This window comes from Pygocentrus nattereri, chromosome 13 (genome assembly GCF_015220715.1).
Source record: "Pygocentrus nattereri isolate fPygNat1 chromosome 13, fPygNat1.pri, whole genome shotgun sequence".
NCBI lineage: Eukaryota > Metazoa > Chordata > Actinopteri > Characiformes > Serrasalmidae > Pygocentrus > Pygocentrus nattereri.
The window spans coordinates 27,311,794-27,333,228 of record NC_051223.1 but is presented as its reverse complement, the minus strand read 5'-3'; the positions used below and the strand labels follow the sequence as shown (position 1 = coordinate 27,333,228).

The 21,435-nt window shown below is 37.1% G+C and overlaps 1 protein-coding gene across 1 annotated transcript in view; it reads left to right on the top strand.

The window, feature by feature from the left end:
• Positions 1 to 21,435, top strand: part of myo15b (myosin XVB) — a 34,790-nt gene that overhangs the window by 10,382 nt on the left and 2,973 nt on the right. The window contains exons 24-60 of the mRNA XM_037543972.1: positions 1,985 to 2,047; positions 3,807 to 3,864; positions 3,953 to 4,077; positions 4,260 to 4,355; positions 4,718 to 4,953; positions 5,723 to 5,892; positions 6,096 to 6,168; positions 6,716 to 6,889; positions 7,056 to 7,174; positions 8,642 to 8,712; positions 8,897 to 8,975; positions 9,124 to 9,156; positions 9,353 to 9,454; positions 9,543 to 9,661; positions 9,752 to 9,982; positions 10,070 to 10,148; positions 10,380 to 10,481; positions 11,986 to 12,154; positions 12,313 to 12,403; positions 12,618 to 12,843; positions 13,349 to 13,464; positions 13,575 to 13,634; positions 13,845 to 13,920; positions 14,013 to 14,131; positions 14,916 to 15,034; positions 15,160 to 15,301; positions 15,739 to 15,850; positions 16,105 to 16,411; positions 16,606 to 16,657; positions 16,752 to 16,824; positions 17,420 to 17,496; positions 18,647 to 18,723; positions 18,837 to 18,967; positions 19,510 to 19,604; positions 19,723 to 19,800; positions 19,931 to 20,027; positions 21,263 to 21,411. Of these exons, the coding sequence (XP_037399869.1) occupies positions 1,985 to 2,047; positions 3,807 to 3,864; positions 3,953 to 4,077; positions 4,260 to 4,355; positions 4,718 to 4,953; positions 5,723 to 5,892; positions 6,096 to 6,168; positions 6,716 to 6,889; positions 7,056 to 7,174; positions 8,642 to 8,712; positions 8,897 to 8,975; positions 9,124 to 9,156; positions 9,353 to 9,454; positions 9,543 to 9,661; positions 9,752 to 9,982; positions 10,070 to 10,148; positions 10,380 to 10,481; positions 11,986 to 12,154; positions 12,313 to 12,403; positions 12,618 to 12,843; positions 13,349 to 13,464; positions 13,575 to 13,634; positions 13,845 to 13,920; positions 14,013 to 14,131; positions 14,916 to 15,034; positions 15,160 to 15,301; positions 15,739 to 15,850; positions 16,105 to 16,411; positions 16,606 to 16,657; positions 16,752 to 16,824; positions 17,420 to 17,496; positions 18,647 to 18,723; positions 18,837 to 18,967; positions 19,510 to 19,604; positions 19,723 to 19,800; positions 19,931 to 20,027; positions 21,263 to 21,411 (4,296 nt within the window). The remainder of the gene's footprint in view (positions 1 to 1,984; positions 2,048 to 3,806; positions 3,865 to 3,952; positions 4,078 to 4,259; positions 4,356 to 4,717; positions 4,954 to 5,722; positions 5,893 to 6,095; positions 6,169 to 6,715; positions 6,890 to 7,055; positions 7,175 to 8,641; positions 8,713 to 8,896; positions 8,976 to 9,123; positions 9,157 to 9,352; positions 9,455 to 9,542; positions 9,662 to 9,751; positions 9,983 to 10,069; positions 10,149 to 10,379; positions 10,482 to 11,985; positions 12,155 to 12,312; positions 12,404 to 12,617; positions 12,844 to 13,348; positions 13,465 to 13,574; positions 13,635 to 13,844; positions 13,921 to 14,012; positions 14,132 to 14,915; positions 15,035 to 15,159; positions 15,302 to 15,738; positions 15,851 to 16,104; positions 16,412 to 16,605; positions 16,658 to 16,751; positions 16,825 to 17,419; positions 17,497 to 18,646; positions 18,724 to 18,836; positions 18,968 to 19,509; positions 19,605 to 19,722; positions 19,801 to 19,930; positions 20,028 to 21,262; positions 21,412 to 21,435) is intronic.

The following is a 21,435-nucleotide window of genomic DNA, read 5'->3' as shown; positions in this document are numbered from 1 at the left end:
TAACCACACACTTTCAGTCAACTTCCTTTTTGAAAAGGATTCATAAAGTAATCTGACCAAGACCAACTTTAGATGTGTGATATTCTGTGATATCTTTATTCTCTAGAAGCAACAGTCTCTTTTGTGTTCTTCTCTTTTATAAAATTGTAAGAAGTAATAAGGCATTTTTAATGCATTTACAAGATATTTAAATTCTGTTTATGCCAAGATGGCATCATAGTTGCTAATACAGTTTCTTACAGAAAATACAATAAATGTTTGCTATGAATTAGCTACAGTGAGTTCGAGATGTAAAAGCTGACAGAAATCCAGCCAGATATATAAGCAATTTAAAAATTTTAAATCAATACTTACTGCTAATTATGTGACTCAATAAATCTGAGGAAACATTACATATTGCTTGTGTTTTGATGTAATATTTATCTCTTTGGGCCTGTTTTCATTTCCCAAACATTCTAAACAACAACAACATCTGTAATAATAATAATAATTATTATTATTATTATTATTATTATTTCATGACAACGTCAACTCAATGTGCTTTACAGAAAAATAAAATGAAATTCATAAGAGCATTTTTACGATTTTAAACAGAAATCATAAAACGCAGTTTAAATGAAAATTCTTAAGATTCTTCTTAAAAGATCCAGTTTCCAAAATAAAGCAAAATGAATTCATAAAAACAGGTCTAACAAGAAAAGTCTTAAGATTCTTCTTAAGAAAAGAGACCCAGAATTATGTCAAACAAAACAAAAAATGTTATGCATAAAGCAAGTTTTCCATTCCAAACAGTAAGCACTCACTAGTCTTCTGTTCACGGCGTCATCAGAATTATTAGAGCTAAGGTAAATTCTTCTTCTTTCCTATCTGCCCTTTTATCTTTTCTCTCTCTCTCTCTTTCTCTCTCTCTCTCTCTCTCTCTCTCTCTCTCTCTCTCTCTCTCTCTAAGCACACACCTTGTCTCCCTCCTGCCCTGTTTGGACTTCAAACCCTTACTTTCAAAGAGGAATTATGCATCTGTGTCAGCGTCTCCTAAGAACTCCTTTCTGACTGCCTTTGACTACTTCTTGTGTCTCAGCACTGCCTTAGGTATGTTCTGTTTCATTACTTTCAGAGCTTATATTATCTTTAATCAAATAACACAAAACAGAATGCTAAGATATTGAGACAGCAATAAAGAGAGTGGAAGAATACTTGAGAAAGGTGTCAGAGCAAGTGTAGCACAATTGAACCTTTACATGTAAAATGATATTTAGCATATAATCCCACTGTTACCATTCCCAACCACTTTTACTCTTTTTCTAATGGAGCAGTGTGTAAAACCAGGGTCTGAAAAACAGCAACAAGCAGTTTTTTCTATTTCTTTTTGGATCACTTCCCTGTTTCTTGTCATTGTTTAATTTCAGGTTAGACTATGTCCAGCTGTAGGAGGGACATGGATAGTGGATGTTGTTTCTTATTTTCCAGAGAAGTTGGTTAAATTTTCTTGATCTGATGGACAAATCTGAGTCATTTTTCTAAAAGGCCCGAGGATTTACATTTAAGAACTCTCCTCTCCAGTACTTTTAAATTTCCTTTTTTAAATATGATGGATTTAGTGTAGTGATAAGTATGGTGCCTTTTCCTCATCTTAAGGAAACATGAATAATAAAAACAAAGAAAAAGTGGCGAACACTAATCATAGCCAATGATAAGTGACTTGAATTTCATATGACTTGATTATGGTTTAATTGTGGACTCGTTCCATGTGACTTTGATGTTTGGGGTGGGGCAAAGGAGGAGAGGGTGTTCCTGGGATATAAAAGAAGCACTGCTGCTAAGAATAGTACTGCTCTGTACTGCACAGAGGAGTGCACAGGTAGGAGGAAAAGAAGGAAATTGACAAAGCAGGCTTTTGCAAGAGCAAAACGAACGAGAATAAAAGGATATTGTGTTCATTACAAAGACAGTGAATGCTGATTGTACAGTTGCTTTGATGTTACAGGAGCACGACGAGAGAACCAGAGTGAAACACACGGCCAGAACCCAGTCTACCTGTTCAGGGATGGTATGATTTCACTCTTTCACTCTTTTCATCTCTGGCTTTAGCTTTGAGCCCTGAATGTAGACCCACAATTTAACTTTCTATTTTTATAAATAAAACTTACATATTTGTTTCATAGCAGTCTGTAAACATGTCTTAGTAGTTACTATACTAATACTGTAAAACAGATCACTAGTTTTAATTAGCTATTTTAAAAATTACTGTAAAAATTACTGTAAATTTAAATTTGATAGCAAACTTGCTGTAATTAATATTTACCACACTTGTACTGTAATGTGTGTTGAAGGGAATAGCAGTGCTCAACAATCATGCAAGTATATTACTGTAATCAGTAATATTGGAAAATTAGAGTTAAAACTGCAGTTTTAAAATAGCTGTTAAATCCTTTTGAAAGACTCAAAAATCCTAACAAAAATATTAATTGTTTAAATAAACGAAATAAATCAAAATGTAATTTTTTGAAAATACTCATAGTACAATACTCACTTAAAATTCAAGTATTTATTAAAGGATTCACTGAAAGAACTATTAATATTCAAAATGCCATTAAGTGCAGTATCTTACGTGCTCCAAAAGGTCAGTATTTAAGCTTGATCTGTATTGTATTAAACTGGGTGGGCAAGTGAATGTAAACCACCATTAGCTTGGCATTAACATGACACTACACAACCCCTAAAAAGTGAATCCTATAACTAGCTGAAACTAGCATTGTTGTACCAGTGGTATTCAGATTCTTACAAAATATATGACACAAAATAAAAATTAATGAACTTGATAACTCGGCTCTCTCAACATTGATTTTTAATCAGTACTGATCAATTTGAATCACAAAAGTTTATAAATGTAGTTTACACAAGCGAAGGTAGACTGAGTAGAATGACAACACACAGGTGGTGAAGAGACATGCCCAATATGTAAATATATGGTACTAAGAGCGGATAGGAAAGTTGTGAGTTTTTCTAAAGAAGGTTGCATTGACATTTATCAAGTAAAGCTGAGAAGCCTAAACTAAATTGCAGTAAGTTTATTAAACCCAAAGATCACATTTGATGGAGTCTTTGAGTCTGAAATCATCTAAATAAAATTATGAAAAAAAGCACAAAAGTCCAAATCATTTAAATATAAACATTTATGCTGTCTATCACATTAAGCCACACTAAATGTTCAAGTCTTTAAAAACAACCCATTATTGGATGTGTATTTGCTTGTAAAGTCAAGTTAAATAAAAATAGTGAATAAAATACATTTAAATAAAGTAACCTTAACTCAAAATATGCTGAAAAAACTCAAAATGACTGTTACTATCTCAACAATCCATTTTTGAGTTCATTTGAATTTTTCAGATTAAGTTATTCCAACTTTCTATAGTGTTTAAGTTGTGTTAACTTAATTATTTCATTAAGATGTGCAGTGAGTTTTACAGTATAGTTTGGTTCACAGATATTACTGCAGCTCAGCTCTTTTACATTTAAATCATGCAAAACTGAAAAACAATTGAAACGCTGATGATACTGTTTGTTGCAGTAATATTACAATAGCCATACAACACAGTGTACAATGCTGAACTGTAATTGTTTTTAAAAAATTCAACATAGGATGTGATATAATGATATATTTATAGTATCATACTTTCATGAAAACAATACATTACTGTAGAAAATACTGACAATCTTTACAATGAAGAAATAAGCTTAAAGATAAAAACTGAATAATGTATCTGTTTGGGTGTTATGATGGATTGTCATTACTATCTGTGTTTTAGGATGTGGGAATGTTAGAGATTCCGGCTGAACTGTCAGCCAGATTGCGAAGTGCAGCAGGTAACAGCAGAAGCTCTGTTTTAGAATTGATGCTTGTCATTCAGGTGTGTTTATTTGTTGATGTACTTTTAATCTTGATCCCTAACAGGGCGTCCACAGGGGTCAGGCGTCACAGAAGTAGCTCCACCACAGGTGAAAGCAGAGCACAACCTCTCCCTACCCCGTGATATTGACAACTACCCTTTCTCTCAATATGCCAACACAGTTCTGAAGGTACATTGTTTGGATCTATTGTCCCATATATGAGTACTCTATAGTCAGAATTGTGTAAATCAGTGCAAGAGTTCAGATTCATTATCATTTGTAATGAAGGGTAATTGAATTCTGCCATTTGGATCAGAGATTACTCGCTCATGTATAACTGCTTGTTGCTTTGAACACTGTTTTTGTTATAGGATGGATGGTGCCAGGCTCAGGGTCAGTCACTCCAGAGATCACTCACCTCTCTGGAGCCTGAAGATGCCCGCACTGCCCTGGAGATATACAAACTGGTAAGTGAGAAGCGTGTGCCCGAACAGAGTGCACTTAGTAATACTTTCATATGCTTCTGCTACATGTTGAGAGTTTGTATGTTTGTTTTACCTTTTTTTTGTTGTTGTTACTTTTATGTTATGTTTTATGTTTCTTTGTATTTGGATCCATTTGTACATTTCAGTATTTTTAGTTTAACCATTTAAACTCTATGCAGGCCCATTTAATATCAGTTCAACTAGTCATATTAGTTTTATAGTATTTACCAAACAATTAATAATAGACACTGAATAATAAGACTAATATCAGAATAATAACCCTAAGAGGTAAAAGGGGTTAATTCACCATGCCATGTGCTGTCACTGCCTTTCTTCCTTTCCAGATCTTGCGTTTCTGTGGAGACTCAGAACTGACTGGTTGGCAGGAGCAGATGTTGGGGAACTACATAGTGGAGAAAGGCCAGACGAGACCTACACTCAGGGATGAGATTCTGGCCCAGCTAGCCTATTGCACTTGGGGTCTGGAGGGTGAGGAGGACTCAGTCAGAGGCTGGCTGCTTCTGGCCTGCTGCCTCAGTGCCTTCACCCCCTCCCCTACTTTGGACAAACCTCTTCTTAAGTATGTCCTTCAATCTATATTATGAAAGAAAGAGTAGACCTGTATTGTACTTTAAGTTGTTGATTTACAGCTTTCCAGGCTGATGTGGGTCATTATGCTAGTGCAGTAGAAATTACAAATATATAAATAAAATACACACAAGTGAGTTTAGAATGGAAAATGAGTTTACTTTGCAATTTGACATTATTAGTATGTATCTTCAGACAGAAATACAAATTATGTTTTATTTGAAGGCTTTCTACAAAGGGACTTTAAGCAATAAATAACATTAAAAAGGCAGTACTTGAATATTTATGGACAGCTTATGTCAGTATTTACAAGATGACTTAAGATAAATAACATTGTATTGACATAAGGGTCCTTATACTGAAGTGACTATAAACTATCAAGTTATGGACTTTACAAGGCAGGGGCCTATTTAAGAACACCATATATCAATTCTTTGATGACCTCAAATTAGTGATAGATAGATGGTTTCAATGGTTATGCATGTGCTATGAGGTCTTTTTATATAGGTATAAAATGCTACTAAAGTACATGAGTATAAAGTATACAACATATAAAATATATACATGTTAACACAAAAATAACAAGGGACATATTTTGAGACAGATTGGGATTAAAACAACTTCTGTTGTGACCAACACTGAAGGTTATTTTACATGATGGTGAGCTTAAGGGACATTGCAGCAGTGCAGTTTAATTCTTTTTTTATTATATCACCATCACCCATGTGTCTATTTACTGAAGTGGCTCCTGTATTTGTTAGGTATGTGTCAGATCGAGGTCCGGGAGAATACCGCTCTCTGTGTCAGCATAAGCTGCTCACATCTCTCCAGCTGCCTGCGCCTGCCTGCAGACATCATTCACCCACTCAACTAGAATGGACTGCCAATCAGAGGAAAGGGAAGATGGTTGTGGATGTCAACACCTTCAATGGTTAGAATAGACTGTGTTATATTGTATGGAAAGCATGTAAAGTGAATCTCAGTTGAATGACATGTAGACTAGTGATACCTTGTAGAGTGAGGGTATTATATCAGACCTTGCTCTTGCCTCTGAAATGCATGCTTAGATCTTAAACAGGTGTAGAGATTCTGCCATTATTTCAAGAATTATTTCTACAATCTGCATTTTCACAGAGGAGACACTAACAGCAGAGGTGGAATCCTGGACCACAGGAGAACAGCTGGCTTCCTGGCTCCTGAGCTTCAGGTAAGTGCAGTTAGGACATTTTTCTTTACAAACCCTGTAGGTTCTTCATGTGTTACATTGAATACTTGATGTCTTTCTGTCTGAACACTTATTATCCCTTAAAATTAACTGAAATAATATAAAATGGGGAGAACTGTATTAGGTTTTTTAGTAAGTTTTATGTCTAAAAGCACTGGTATTTTCAGACTTTGATGATAAAAATACCCATATAAATACATTCAGAAGTTCTACATGTTTTGCTGATTTTCTAAGTGACAATAAGTTAAAACATCTTCTACACAGAACACACTTCTGCACATTTTAATGTGCACTTATTTCTTAATTGATTATTTAAATTGTGTACTAAATATGCAGACACCGCCATATATAATAATGGGGGTGTTCAAATGTTTGCACATGACTGTATGTGTGTCACTCATAATTAGTCTTACTATGACTAGTCTTACTATGATGATACTATGTATCACAGCAAAACTGAAGTTACTGTGAGAGCGATATAGACATAAAAAGGATGAAACCTTGGTGATGCATTATGCTTTATCCTCAGGGGTGTTCCTGAGGCTGATCGGGGCTGGTCAGTGTCTCTGCTGGCTGGAGAGGGCTGGACTGACCTGAATGGCTCTGACTATGTGATGGATCTGTTGGCTGGAGTGGAGGCTGATGTTGCCTTGGGCCAGCCACCTGCCAATCCTGATTATCTGTTCAGTGACATGGGGTACAGGTGTGTTGAGTACAGATGTACACCTTACTGAGCACAGTAAAAGACTGGAGTATGTGTAAATTATGTAGCTTTGTTATGTATTGCTTTGAGAGCAAATAGGAAAATCAGAAAATCTAATTTTTGAATACAGATGCACTTTAAGTTGCATTTTTGTCTCCACAATTAGGGCAATGCCCCCAGAGATGGATGACTTCATCCCTCCTGCTCCGCCCATGCAGGCCCCTGGCCTCCCTCCTTTTGAAGGAGCTCAATGGGACACTTTTGGTCCACCTAGCAGATCTCAGGGTAGGTAAAAATATGAATAATATGACTATGATAATGTTTGTCTCCACACCTGCTCCAGCTGATTAACTTCTGCAGACATCCTTGATTGGCTGGATCAGAAGCATAAGCATTGTGTTAGTGGGGGCAGCATGTTGGTTGCAGGCTTTAAGTAAACTCTGAAAGACAGTAGATCTTCAGGAGGAGGATTGATGACCGCTGGTAGGAATTAAATGATCTTCCCTTAATATTTCTGTGTAAGTGAACATGTGAGACGTCAATGAAGTTTGATGTGAAGTGTTCTATTTTAGAGAGACTTACTGAGTCAGAATTCTTCACAGTTGTGGTCATAATAACCAGAGTTTATTGTTAATCTTAAAGCTGTCTCACATGAGGTTATTACATGGTAATTACATGGTTATTAAGTGGTAATGAATATGCTGCGTGATACCTGAGACATTGTTTCACAGTAGTTTTGAAATAAGGTTTCAAAGCAGGTGTTTAGCCTTCATAACTTCAAAATGGTTTAAGGTGCTAACATGAGCCACATATCAGGACATTCAGCAGACTCACCCCTAAATAGCAAGCATGAAGTCATCAAGCTATGACATCAGCATCAGTGAGTAATTTGGCTCAGAATATCACCTAAAATGCTATTATTATAGCTCTACTTTTTGGTCCTCATATTCCAGCAAAGTGTTAAAACAGTGACATGATTCACACATCAGGTCACTCATCAGACTCTGCCCTCACCATCCAGAGTGAATTCATCCATCTTTGACCATCCATCAGCCAGCAATCCAGCTCCAAAATCATCCAAACCCACACACTATTGTTATATTACATCTCTGCTTTTAGCCTTCATATGATAAACAAAGGGTTAAAAATAGCAACATGATTCACACAGCAGATCACTCAGAGGAACCTGCCGTCACTAGCTGGAGTGAGAGAAACCAGCTCTAACATCCCACAACCCAGAAATGCAGCTCAAAACACAGCCATAACCACTGTGGAACTTGAAATTACCTCTCTGCTTTAGCCGCCATATGGCAACAAAAGGGTTAAAATGTTTTTTTTTGTTGTTGTTGTTTTGTTTTTAATTTGCATATGGCAGGTTGGTGCAAAAAAGTTGCCTAAAAAGCTTATGTTTTCAGCTTTAACACTAGTTTGTCCTCATCACCAATACATATAAAAAATCAGGAGACACATAGATACAAAGGTCGCTTAGGATAGGAGATATTTGTACTGTAGATATTGCGACTCTGGGTTCCTATCACCTATCAATGTAAAGAAATCTGATTAAGTTTCTCTAGAATGAGCCACTTGAAAACATTCAGAATTACTTTGTTTGCATCTTAAGGGCTGAATTATGCTGGCATTTTGAAAAATCTGTGGAATTCACCTTTAAAGTCTGAGGAAAGAAGAAGGAAAAAAATGCTCTTTTCTCTGTGAACCACACTGATTCTTCATTAACAATATTCTTCTCGTCAGGATCCCGAGGTCCCCAGATGGATGCCTATGTGGATGATCTTTTTGATCCTGTGTTGGATCATGGTCCTCCGGTCAGTGCAGTTCAATGAATTAAGTCTTCTTTATTCAGATCACTTACTCAGTTAGTGCTGTCTTCTTCCTTTTTTGTAAGCAATTTGACCCTAATCCTTCAACAGCTATGTTTTCTATGTTAAGTAGCACTCAAATTCCTGTTGGTTTTACATGCTATGACATTGAGTTTTTGTATGCCTTTAGGACTTTGAACGTATGGCCATGCTGAACCGCAGAATGAGAGGAGGAGGAGGGATGCAGCCTAGCATGTTCACTGGAGCAGGTATAATCATTAAAATTCATTCTAGCCTGGCCATAAAACTACATTTAAAGCACTTTAGAATGTAATTAATTGACTCAGACCTGTACACTATAGAATGACTAACAGGGGGGCATTCCTGAACACTAAGTGTCTGTCCTCTGTTTTATAGGTGTTCCAATGGCAATGCCAGGTTATTCTATGGGTGAGTGAAAGGAATAACACCAATAATATAAAACATTTCGACTGGTCTTGTATATTCACAATAGCATGGAATGTATCTGTTGCTTCTGTAAGACTTTACAAATGCTGCATTCTGGTTTCAGTCAGAATCAGAATCTTTTAAATTGCTAATAAATAATATGTCAAAGCATATGAAAAACATATTTAATATTCACCAGGAATGCCCTTGAATCCAGCCATGCCAGGCTATGGTGCCGCACCAATGATGCCAAACATGATGGGTGCTGCTGCTCCCATGCCTATGATGCAACCCATGCCAGGTAAGAGCTCTTTTCCAAACCATAACTCACAAATACTCTTAAATAATGTAACCCTCAGCTTTACCATTGCTCGTTTTCTTTTCCACAGCTATGATGATGCCAGGTGCCATGCCCCAAACTCCTGTGCCTGCAACCCCCCCAGCTGTCAACCCGCAGCAGCTGGCTGAGCAACAACAAGCTTTCATCAATCAGCAAGCTTTGCTTATGGTGAGAATTTTTAAAATAGGACACAGTTTACTATTATGTGTACTCAAAGATGTGACTGTATAAACAGTAGATGTATCTTTTCTCTTGCAGGCTCAGCAGGTGACACTGCAGGCTATGACTCTCTCCCAACAGCAGCAAATAGAGCAGCTACAGAAACAGCGGCAGCAGGCGCAGCAGCAGCAGGTGGCAGAGCAACGTCCACAACTGCAGCGCCCACAGCCTCCGCATCCACAGCCACCCATTCCTCCAGTAGAACCTTCTCCCAACTATTCCCCTGCAGTTCCAACTACTAAGCCTCCTGTGCAGCAAAACATTCCAGAGGTATTCCAGCCAGCACATCACCCTGCATGCACAATATGATTTTACACATATATTCTTTGGTTTGACTTTCTTGCCTTGTTTGTATAGCCTGCGAGAGAAGTTAACTCTACCAGCTCTAATAAGCCAGAATCCTTCCAGGAGAAAAGAGCCTTTTTCCAGAACATCGGTGAGAGTTTTTCTTAGTTGAGTCTGTGTAATTCTGTAAATCTGGTCAGAGCTCTCAAAACAGTAAACTATGAGAACTATTAAGTACTGATGCCAGTCTAAGAGTATCTTCTGTTGCTTTCAACCACTTATTAGTGGTTAGGTCAAAAACGTAAGGATTTAAATATTTGATAAGACTATATATATTATACTCCAATATATGATGTATGAAAATCTGTTTTTTGTAACACAGGAACTCAGGACACTCGTCCAAAGCCTGCACCGAAGGTTGCTAAGCCACTGATCTATGCCTCTCCACCACAAACACAGTCCAGCCCCACAGTGAAGACTGAAGGTTAACGTCCCTTATCTCAGAATTATTAGAAGTGGAAATCTTTTTTTAGTCATCTTGATACATATGATGTTATAGGAATAAGTTATCTAAAAATCAAGTATATGCAATCTTTCTCTTACCCCAGATGTAGCTGATCCACATCAGATTTACACAGATAATGTCTTTTGACTTTGTTCTTATAAATATGAATGAAAGAGTATGCATTCATGTGGATAAACAAAAATATGTTTAAAAATATATATATAAAGGTTACATAAAATGAATTATCTAAGAGTACAACTGGTTAGATAATTTGCAAATGAACTAATGTCCATGTTCCATGGACCTGTGCACCATGGAAAATTTCACAACACTTTTAGACTAATGAAAAAGAAGTAAAGAGGGGAGGGTAAAGGACTGTAAAAGGGAAGAGGATGGACATTCTCTAGAGGAAAGTCTAATCTCTTAAATGTTTCTCTGTAGTTCGGGAGACTCAGTGGTGATTCTCCTGAAATTCCTTAGGAAAAATAACACTAGACAAAAAGGAGATTGCAGATATAAAAGAGTGATAGTATCTTTAGCAAATCTGAGCACAATGTGTGATATTGTAGAGATTTCTACTAAAAGTTAAAAATACGCACATGTGAGATTACTGAGCTCTTTTGCTCCTTTGTCTTCCCATCTAATCTCATTGTCGTCTAGGAGAATGATGTAGCCAAAATAACTCTATGACTGGTTTCTAAACAGAAAGTAAAGGTGCTTGCATGGCCTAGCCAATCTCCTGACTTGAATCCTACTGAACTTGTGTGGGGGATCCACCATCCATCAGGAGACTCCATCTGAGACTCTTGTAATCTTTGGGAATTGAAGATGGTTTGCAATAAGGAATGGGCCAAAACTGAACCACAATATTGCTCCTAAAGCTGCAATTGCCAACAACAGCTATATATACAGCAAGTAATATTTTTTTCATTGATTGTGTCTGAATACTTTTTCCTCTATCAGTTTTATATCTTTATCTATACACCTTTTGTCAAAAGACATTATTAGTGTAAATTTGAAGGGGATATATGCACTGGAAGTATATTAAATAACAAAAACAAAAATGTCTAAATACTTGTCCCCTCTCACAATATCTGGTGTCCAGAGTTTGCTTCCTCAGTTTTGCTGGAACCATGAGGCTCCAAACTGCATACCTAAATCACACAGACTAAGATTTTAAATCTGCAACTGTTTTCAGCAATACAACATATCTTTGTCCCTTTCTACAACACTCTGCCCTACTGTGTCAAAAAACATCTATTTGAGATGAAAGGCAAATATGTGATCTGGCAAATATGTGCTTGATAACATGCTTCCATGACTTGTCAGCTGCATTACCTTCATAACTCTAGTGCCAAACTAAAGAAAAAAACATTGGACACCAAATGTGTCTTTGTCATTTCTGGATTTTCTCAAAAATACAACGCCAATCTTAAATAAAAGACTTTTAGTCTTTGAAAATAATCTTCTTTACTGTTTCCAGAAGTGAAGCCACTTCCAGAACCGCCTAGACGAGCAGAATCACCAACACCGGAGAGGGAATCTCCTCCAGCCTCGCCAAGTAAAACAGAGCCCAGCAGTAACATCCGAGAAATCATCAAAAAGTACCAAAGCCGGCCTCCTCCAGAGCCCAAGGCCTTCGAGCCTGTCAGGTAAGGGCAGTCATTAACCACTTCATTCTCTGCTATACGCTGCAATTAATTACCCAGAACAAGGCTGTATTGCTCTTATCACTTGACAGGCATGCCAGATTTGAACGAGGTAACTTAGCGTTAGGTAATGTCGATGGTGTGAACTTTGAACGTTTCAGGGTTCCTGCCAAGCATTTTCAAAAAAAGAACGACCCTAAAGAGGAAGCGCTGGCCATTCTGAGAGCTAAAGGGCCGGTCACCCAGCAGAAGGTAAAATGCCCAACATAATAATCATGCTTAGTACTTTCATGTAAACATGCAGTGATTGGATGTCTTCTTTTACATGTCTAGAGCTTTCAGTTTAAATTATAATAGTTTTTCAGCAGATTCTCCAAAGCAGACAAATATGAATTGTTGTCCATGATCCTTAAGTACAGTTACTGTTCCAAATACTCAGGTGTTCTCTTGTCTTCATTTGCAACAGAAACAGTGGACCCCTCCTCCACCACCCCAAAAAGTGCCCCCTGCACCCCCACCTGAAAAACGTTCTACTCGCTCCATCTCTAGCAGCATGCAGCAGAGGCAGCGCTCTCTAGCAGGCCTCTTTAGCTCTCAGGCACCCCCAGCCCCACCTAGACCTCCTCCAGGCCCCTCCCCAACTCTGCCCATTGACATCCCTGAGCCACCCACGATGCCTGCACCTGGACGGAGTGAGTGTCAGTACATACAATGAGTTCATGGTGTGGTTCTATTATGAACCGGTTTAAGAAGTAGTCCAGTTATGGACAAAAAGTACAAAAAAAGAAGCCAAAATATGATTTCAGCAAGCTATCAACAAAAAAAACATTTGTATTTATAAAAATCATTATAAAATCATTTCATACCTGAAAAAAAAATAAAGCTAATATTATTTAGCAACATTCCTACAGAAATTGTATCTCAAAGTGCTTCAGGGAAATAAAATGTAAGGAGAAGGAGTAAAAAGTAGTTTTTTAAAATGGGAAAAAATATTCGGTATGTTAAAACAATAAAAGACAAATGAGGAAAAAAGGAAAAAATAAATGAAATAACAAAATAAAGTGAAAATATAGAAAATAAATTTAATAGCTAAATAAAACAAAATAAAAATAGATGTAACTAAACATAATAAAGTAAAGTCCTGAGTAATAACGAAAGTCTAAAGTTTGCTTTTAAAAGCAAATCTCATCTTTTCAGATGATCTTCAGAGAATGGCCAATGGGGAGAGTGTTCAATCTCAGCTGCACAAGTTTTCTGCCAGTGTCTACTTCTCCTATCCACTAATGCCCGGCAAGCTTTTCCTGCGCAAAGAGGTAAGTGGAGAGAGGCCTCGCCGTCTCCAGCAGCACGCTTTGGTGTTTGTCCCTGTTGTAATCTTGCATATGCTTTATCCTTCACTGAATCTGTGTTTTCTTCTCGTCAGTTGTTTTACCCCAGAGAGAAATTCAATCACCCCTACATTCTTAATTTACTGTGTGAGCAGGCAAGTAATAAAAGTAGTTTCCTTCTTTATATTTTTTGACAGTATAATTATGAACTAAATACAAAATCATTATATCAGTGAAATACTTGTGACATTTACGTCAAAGGTATGTTAATCAAAGATTAACTCTGAGAGGGAAAATATATTAACTTTTTTTTCTAGATTCCACTGCAGGGGGAAATATTCTAATTAGTTTTTTATGAACTATAGATTATGAGAGACACCTACTCAGATTCCTGTGTGAGAATTTCACGTGAAGAGCGACGCAAAATGAAAGATCTGCTGGGTAGGAATTTTATTAAATTGCTATTGAGGCACATATTGCTATAATCATCTAAGCCCTGTTCTCTAGTTGATTGCTTTTCTGGTCATCAACAGCAAGTTTTCACATTGGAACGAGCATCAGTGCTGTGCAGGATGATGCTATGAAGAAGAGGGTTGTCATGGCAGCAAGAGACAATTGGGAAAATTATTTCACACGCCTCTTCCCTGTGAAAGTAAATAAGTCCTTTCTATTCCACATATGGGTGCAAGTCATACAAAACTATACAGGTTTGCTCAGATCTAATGTCCTCTATGCTGCATGGTCTGCGTTCAGTATGTTGAGAAGATATTACAGTGCCTGCGAAGCACATTACTTAAATATGTTTTCAAATCTGTAGTTATTTGTTTAAATAAATAGATAAAATGGGTCTATTAACAATGGCAAAATACCTTGTAGACCACCTAAACTATCATAAATGGTGCTTAAAGCTTTCATCTTTGAGAGCGGAGAAAATCAACTTCAGATCTTCAGGTCTGAAAAATTCACTAGTGTTTCTGTCCACCATGCGTAGCTGTCAAAAAGCCGTTACTCAGAAAAAGAAACCTGATAGTGTTCTCAGAACAATGAACAGACCACCCTAGAGTCCAGAAGTCAACTTCACTGAATGTGTTTGTGATCACTTGAATTATGAGAAACAGAACCATCTTTTAAGACTGAACTTTGGAGGCATGGAAAAATATCCCTGCCAATTTCTTTGAAAAACTGAAAATCTACTGAAAAGAAAGTAAGCTGTAATTAAGGTAAAGAGTGGACACACCAAACACTGAAAAATGTCATTGTATTTAGTTGAGACGTCTGAATATTTTTCTGTCAAATATTTGTTTCTACTGCTTTGCTGACACACAAAAGTAAATGGCCTTTTCGATAGGAAATTAAATGAACGGTGGTCTCTGAGCTGTTTATTCTTTTCTGATATGAGTGTACGCTCATGCACATACACATGTCTTCTATTTCAGGGTGGAAATGGAGGTGACGCTCAGATTCTTGGTGTTTCTCATCGTGGCATCAGACTGCTGAAAGTGGCCAAAGCATCAGGCATCAACCCAAAACACCTAAAACTGCTGCGTAGCTACAGGTAGCCAGTTCAGGTCTTTAGGACTGAGTAAACCATATTTTTCCTCTGTACTAGTATTATAGATTAGTACTTCTTGTTTAGTAGTTGCATTGTTCTGAGCTGTGGCATCTCTTTTGTTTGTGCAGGTATGCAGAGCTGTTGTCTGTGGAGCAGCAGGGTGCTGGGACAGTTCTGATCTGTCTGAAAAATGAGGAATTACAGCTACACTCCCAACAAGCTGCTCAGATTACTGCTGTTGTGCACCTTTTCCTTGCTGAACTCACTAAGGTACTTGTTTTATACCTTTATTCTATGTTTATTATACTGTCATACCACACTCACAGAACTACTTAGTGATAGGAGTAACTGATCAAATGTTTTGAATCAGAGTTTTCAGTCATTTAAAAAAGTGTAAACTTGATCACAGATATATAAAGAAAATGATTTTAATAAGATGGCAGTATCCACCAGATTAAGGTTTTGATTATGAAGGAAAATACTGTACTGGGTCTTGAAAACGTCTTCTTGTTCCCAGGATACAAATATTAAATAAAACATCTTTGTGGGGGTGTAATTCATTATAACTTTACTGCTAAAACTAAATTTTATTATTTTTTTACTGGATAAAAAGGTAGAGTATGGTAAAGGTAAAGTATGTCTAGCAGATTGTTTAATGACTTTTAAAGGTTCAGCAGTGGATCATAGTTTATTATATATCTCTCCAGGGCTCAGAATATGTTGTTGCTCTGAAGAGTTATGTGACAGATGACAAGAGCCTGCTTAGTCTCCAGAGAGGCGATATCATCAAACTGCTACTTATGGATGGGCTCCAAGAAGGTGAGTTACTATTGTTCTCTGTTCTCCAGAAAAAGAAAAGGTAATCTCTTTTTGTATGTACGTGGCAACATTAGCTAAAATATCCCTACCTAACAAAGGTTTTGTTGACAACTGCTTATCATTTAGCTGAATGTCATGGCCACTTCAGCAAATCATTATTGTTGATAAAGAGAGTGAGAATTGATTTGTATGGCACTGAATCGTACTGAATTGCATGCTCCACACTGTGTTTAATTGGGCTGTTTTCTCTGCAGGGTGGAGGTTCGGCTCAGCAGGAGGACGCTCTGGTCTCTTTCCTGTAGACATCACTCAGCCTTCTGCACCACCAGACTACCACAGTACCTACATGGAGCGCCAGCTTGAGAGGAGAAAAAGCATGAGGGTCTCTGGTAGCTCACCAGCGCCCCCTACTGGTCGCTCATCTCAGGTCAACAAGCCTATGGGCTCAGGGACCATCGAGCGCAGTGTGGAGGAGGGGTCAATCCAGAGCTCAGAGTTAGACCTCCAGCACCACCACATGACTGAATTTGCCATGAAGTACTTCAGAGAAGCTATTCTAAGGTTACTGCCTTCAGCTACTCTCTCTTCATGATTTACTAATGTGTTACATGAACGTTACAGTGAATTTTTTTCTGAATATTACAGTGTAAATGCAATGCCAGTGCCTAATTTCATAGGCAGTATTGTTGAACAATAAATATTGATATTAATATTTTGAAAATATAATAGTGTGCACATTCTGTTGTGTTGTGCAGAGGTCAACCCAATGGAGTAAAAAGCCTTGAAGAGATGGTGCAGTACACTGCAGTGTGTATAACCTTCATAAATCTGAAACTGTATTAAACCATAAAACTGTATTGCACCTTGGTACATTTTGTTGACTGTGATCTTGTTTTTGCAGGAGCCCATCAAAGAGTCTCTCATCCTCTATTCAGACAATGAACTCAATGTTCTGGGTGCTCAGAGTTTCACAAGTGAGTGAATTATGCACACACATGTACACACATTCAATTGTATGTAAAGGTTTGAGCAGCTCCAACTAAATTACATGTGTTGCCAGTTTTTAAAGTATAAAGCAGTAAAAATTGTTGGAGTAAGATATTAATCAAAAACGTATAAAATAGAAAAAATACAAATAGCAATTGTGGCATGTGCAAAAGTTTTGGCACTCTACTAAGCCAATGCTTATGGCAGATATCACAGCTTGCTAACAATTTTTGTAGCCAGGTAGGAGTCCATCTATTCTTTTTAAAAAATCTAAAATCTTCAGCTTATAATTTTGACTGACTGTATCGCAATTACTTCCAGATATTTGGTGGAATTCATTCTTCCATCTACCTCTGCAATGTTTAGCTCCATCATCATTCCAGCATAACCTTCCTATAGATCTTTTGCTGTCATGTCAGGGTTTTACTTTCCATTTCTGACCCACATACGATTAGTGTGCATTAACATTTGCAGAAAAATAAATGTTTTTAAATAGCTCCAGAGGTTGTCATTTTGTCTTTGAATTTCAAGGGTTCCTTAAAATATATCACACCTCTTTTTTTACTTTGTCTTTCTCTGCAGATATAATGCAGTTTATGACTGACAGGCCCATGAAAAAAGACCAGACTGAGGGAAAATGTGTGAACTACATTCTACAGGTAAAAGCAATTCAATGACACCTCTGAATGCACTGTCAGTCAGTGTCACTGTCAGTGTTACAGAAAAGACAGAAAACATATATTTTTAAAAATACACAAACTAATATTTACAAATCCATACAAATTTGTCCACTCTTTATTTTTGTCCACTATACTTTTATGTACCGTCACGTTAACTATTTCGTCCTTTTAATCTTAAACAAAAGCTGTTTCTAAAGGTGTCACTGACATTATGTTCCCCTTCAAAGAGACCCTAGCAAATGTTTTTCTCTTGTACATTTAAAATGGCAAAAGGAGATATTTCTAAGGATATTAGATAGAAGACATTCCACTTGTATAAGGAAGAGGAATGTCAGATGAAAATAAATGAAAAAGTAGAAGCTTCCTAGGCTGGAGTTGATGAAATTATTAAAAGACCTGATCAAGACCTGTTAGACGACCAAAACTATCACCATCAGAATAAATACTACTTAAATCTTTCATCTGTGTGAGAGGAGAAAATGAAGCTCCACTCTTGCTTCAGATCTGAAGAAGGTGTTTCTGTTCATCCATCTATTGTGAGAGCACAATTCTATGGCTCTAAAATGATGTGCTCAAGAAGCCATTTCTGAGAAAAAGAAATAGAAAAAATAGAAAAGAAAATTTGCACTAGAACACTGAAACTGGACATGTGAGATGTGGTGTGAGGTTTGATGGACTAAGGAGTCTAAATTTGTAACTTGGATTACTTTGATTGTGAGAAGGAAAAACTAAAAGAGTGACTCTCCCAAAAAATATGGAAGCTGTATGAAAGGCAAATGGTCCTAAAAAAATTGTTATATTTTGTTGTTGAAGCTTTTGTATAATTTTCAAATGTATGTTTGTTTTCCTGCTGCTAAAAAATGAACTTTAAATATTTAATGGCATTTTGACTAGAGAAAAAAGGATTTCATCTGACTGACGCACAGTACTGTTTACTACAGGCAAGCATTTATTTCATGGTTAAGTCAAAGTGCCAGCACAACGTTTATGTTTATTGACATCTACATAAACCAAAAAAGGGTTTTCCCAAAATATTATGACATATAATATAAATTCTTCACACTCATTGTTGATAACAGTCGCTTACAGCTTTTTCTCTTTCTGTTGATTGTGAAATATGCTCATGCAGCTTGGAAAAGAAAAGGAGTTTCTTAGAGATGAGATCTACTGTCAGATCATAAAGCAGACCTCCAACAATCCAGCCAGGTGAGTAAATGTGCATGCATTATGTACAAGATGTGTCTTTGAAAATCAGCATTCTAATTGCTTGGTATAGGTCTGTGAAGCACATGAGACACTCGTGTACTGACTCTGTGCAGAGAGAGCTGTACTCGTGGCTGGCGCCTGCTGAACTTGGTCACTGGTTTCTTCCCTTGTTCCAACACATTACTTCCTTATGCAACACGCCACCTACAGAGCTGCACTCGGGATCCCAATCACCCATATCAAGGTACTTACCTCAAACAGCATGATTCAGTATATTTAAGAGGTTTTCAGCATTTCCACTCATGAGGTTTATTTGAGCGATATTTGATGAAACAGATGTTTTTCATATTTAAGGGTATTTAGATCATCAGCCTAATATATCATACTAAAAGTATTTTGTGCTTGATAACAACAGCTGTAAAGTTTCATTTGTATGAGAAATGTTTGAATCGACTATCGACTGGTTGTAAAGATGGCATGATATCACTTATTCTTTTCCACAATCCATACTGATATTGAAACTTAAGCAGACACCATACCTGAGCCAAAGTTTTTTATTCTAAAATATTCTCAAGATTAGCTGTTGGTAGCATCTTTTTGCATCCCCCTCTAGTGGATGTTCTTCTGCTGATTGAAATATTCAAATTCAAGGCCACTGACAGTTGCTGAATCATTTGAATATATACTATAGCCCTTATATAAAACAGATATAGGATTGTTGCCAGACAAAATGATACACATACGTTAATTTAGAGTGCTGACTTTTGTGTGGGTGTGTGTGTTTAGAGCTGTCTCGTGCTTGTGAAGATAATCTCAAACGCTCACTTACTTATGGAGGACGCAGACATATTCCTTCTCATGTGGAGATGGAAGCTATTTTGGTAAGTTCTAATACCATAATATAATGTTATTCACATAGTAATTCACTGTAAAGCAAAGGAAAGGGTGACTGATGTAAATGTATTTTTTTTATTATTCTAATTTAAATTCTCCACTCAGGCTGGACGTAATTCCCGGCGTCTACCTATCCTGCTGCCGGATGGAGTTGAGTTTCCATGCAAAGTTCGCAGTTTCAATGTAAGAATATGCTTGAAAGATCTTTCAGACTATCTCCTGAACTCACTAATAGGCCCCAGTCAAAGCAGTGATGATACACAGGTGAAACAAGTTCAGTTTTGTGTGTGGGTGTGTGTATGTGCTCATTCAGGTGGCGCAGGAGGTAGTGTCAGACGTTTGCACAGAGATGGGTGTGATTAATCCAGCAGAGGTCCAAGAATTTTGCATCCATGCCACCCGGAGACAGGGTAAGCAAACTTCCCAACCTCTCTCTCTCTCTCTCTCTTTCTCTCACTTTCTCTCTCTCTCTCTCTCTCTCTCTCTCTCTCCAACACAACAACACACCCTTGTTTTAGAACGTCAGGGTTTTTTTAAGGGTGGGGGGGTGAACAAACACTGATTCAGTAAAAAAAATTACTAGATAGCTAGTTTAAAAAACATATAAAAGTTTTGCCTTGTGTGATTACACAACTGTATCTTCTACACAGGAACTTTGTGTAGTGCAGTGTTAAAGTTACACTTTAAAACAAGTGAACAGTTCCTGTGTAGTTATCATGTAGGTACTGTGTAATAATGGGGTGGTAATACAGACACTGCTTTGGGGAAATGCAACAGATGTAATTAATGTTATAAAAGTTACGTGTTAAGATAAGTGGACGTCTGCTGTCCTGTCACATTCAAAAAGATTTAAAGCTGAAACTTGTTCCAGTGTGACAGCGCTAGCAACATAAATGCTAGCTAAATGTTAGAAAAGCAAGCAGATACATTGTAAGTAATGCCTTAATGTAAGTTATTACATGCTTCCTTTTACTGCTAGCAAAAAACAACATCTTAAGAAAAAGCGCTGTTCCTGTCTGATTACAAATGTAATTACATTTATGTTAATACCCTTGTGTAATTACATGAAAAAAAAATAGGCTGTTACAACTACTAAGATACACTTGTGTAATTACATGAAGTTCATACACATGTAATTACATAGTGCATACTTCTGTAATCCATCTGTAATAGTGACTAAATCATTAGTAGTTAGATTGCTGTTGCATCTGTTGTTCATAGGTAACTACACAGTTATTAGAGACACTCAATACAAAGTGGGACCAAATTTTTAAGCTTAGCTCTAAAGGTAACTCTAACCTTAACCTCAGTAATCAAAAATAAATTGTTTTAAAAAATTAAACGTAACATTTGTAGAATAAGCACTTGGGTTGTACATCTCTTTTTCTCAAAAATTTGAGACATTTATGTCCTTAAAATGTTTTAAAACACATACACACACACACACACATATACACCACAGTCTAAGCTCATCTGTCCAGTAGCTGTGTAGGCAATTATGCCATATATACCACACGACTTCTGCCATTTCTGTCTGTTCTTAATGTCTGTTCCACAGTGTAAAAATACACAAATACTAAAATATTACCAACATTACAATTCTCAGTGTGAAAATGTTCACTCCACCTCTCCTCCTCTTTCTTAGATGGAGAAATTCGTCCCATTCACCCAGACGAGTATCTCTTTGACTTCCTGCTGGATGACAACTCAATCGTCCTCTCCTTCCATCGGCTTCTCTGGCAGCACCCCCTGCACTTTGAAAACGACCTTTATGTGGAGTTTCATTACCAGCTGGTACCTTCACATTTAGCTATACTT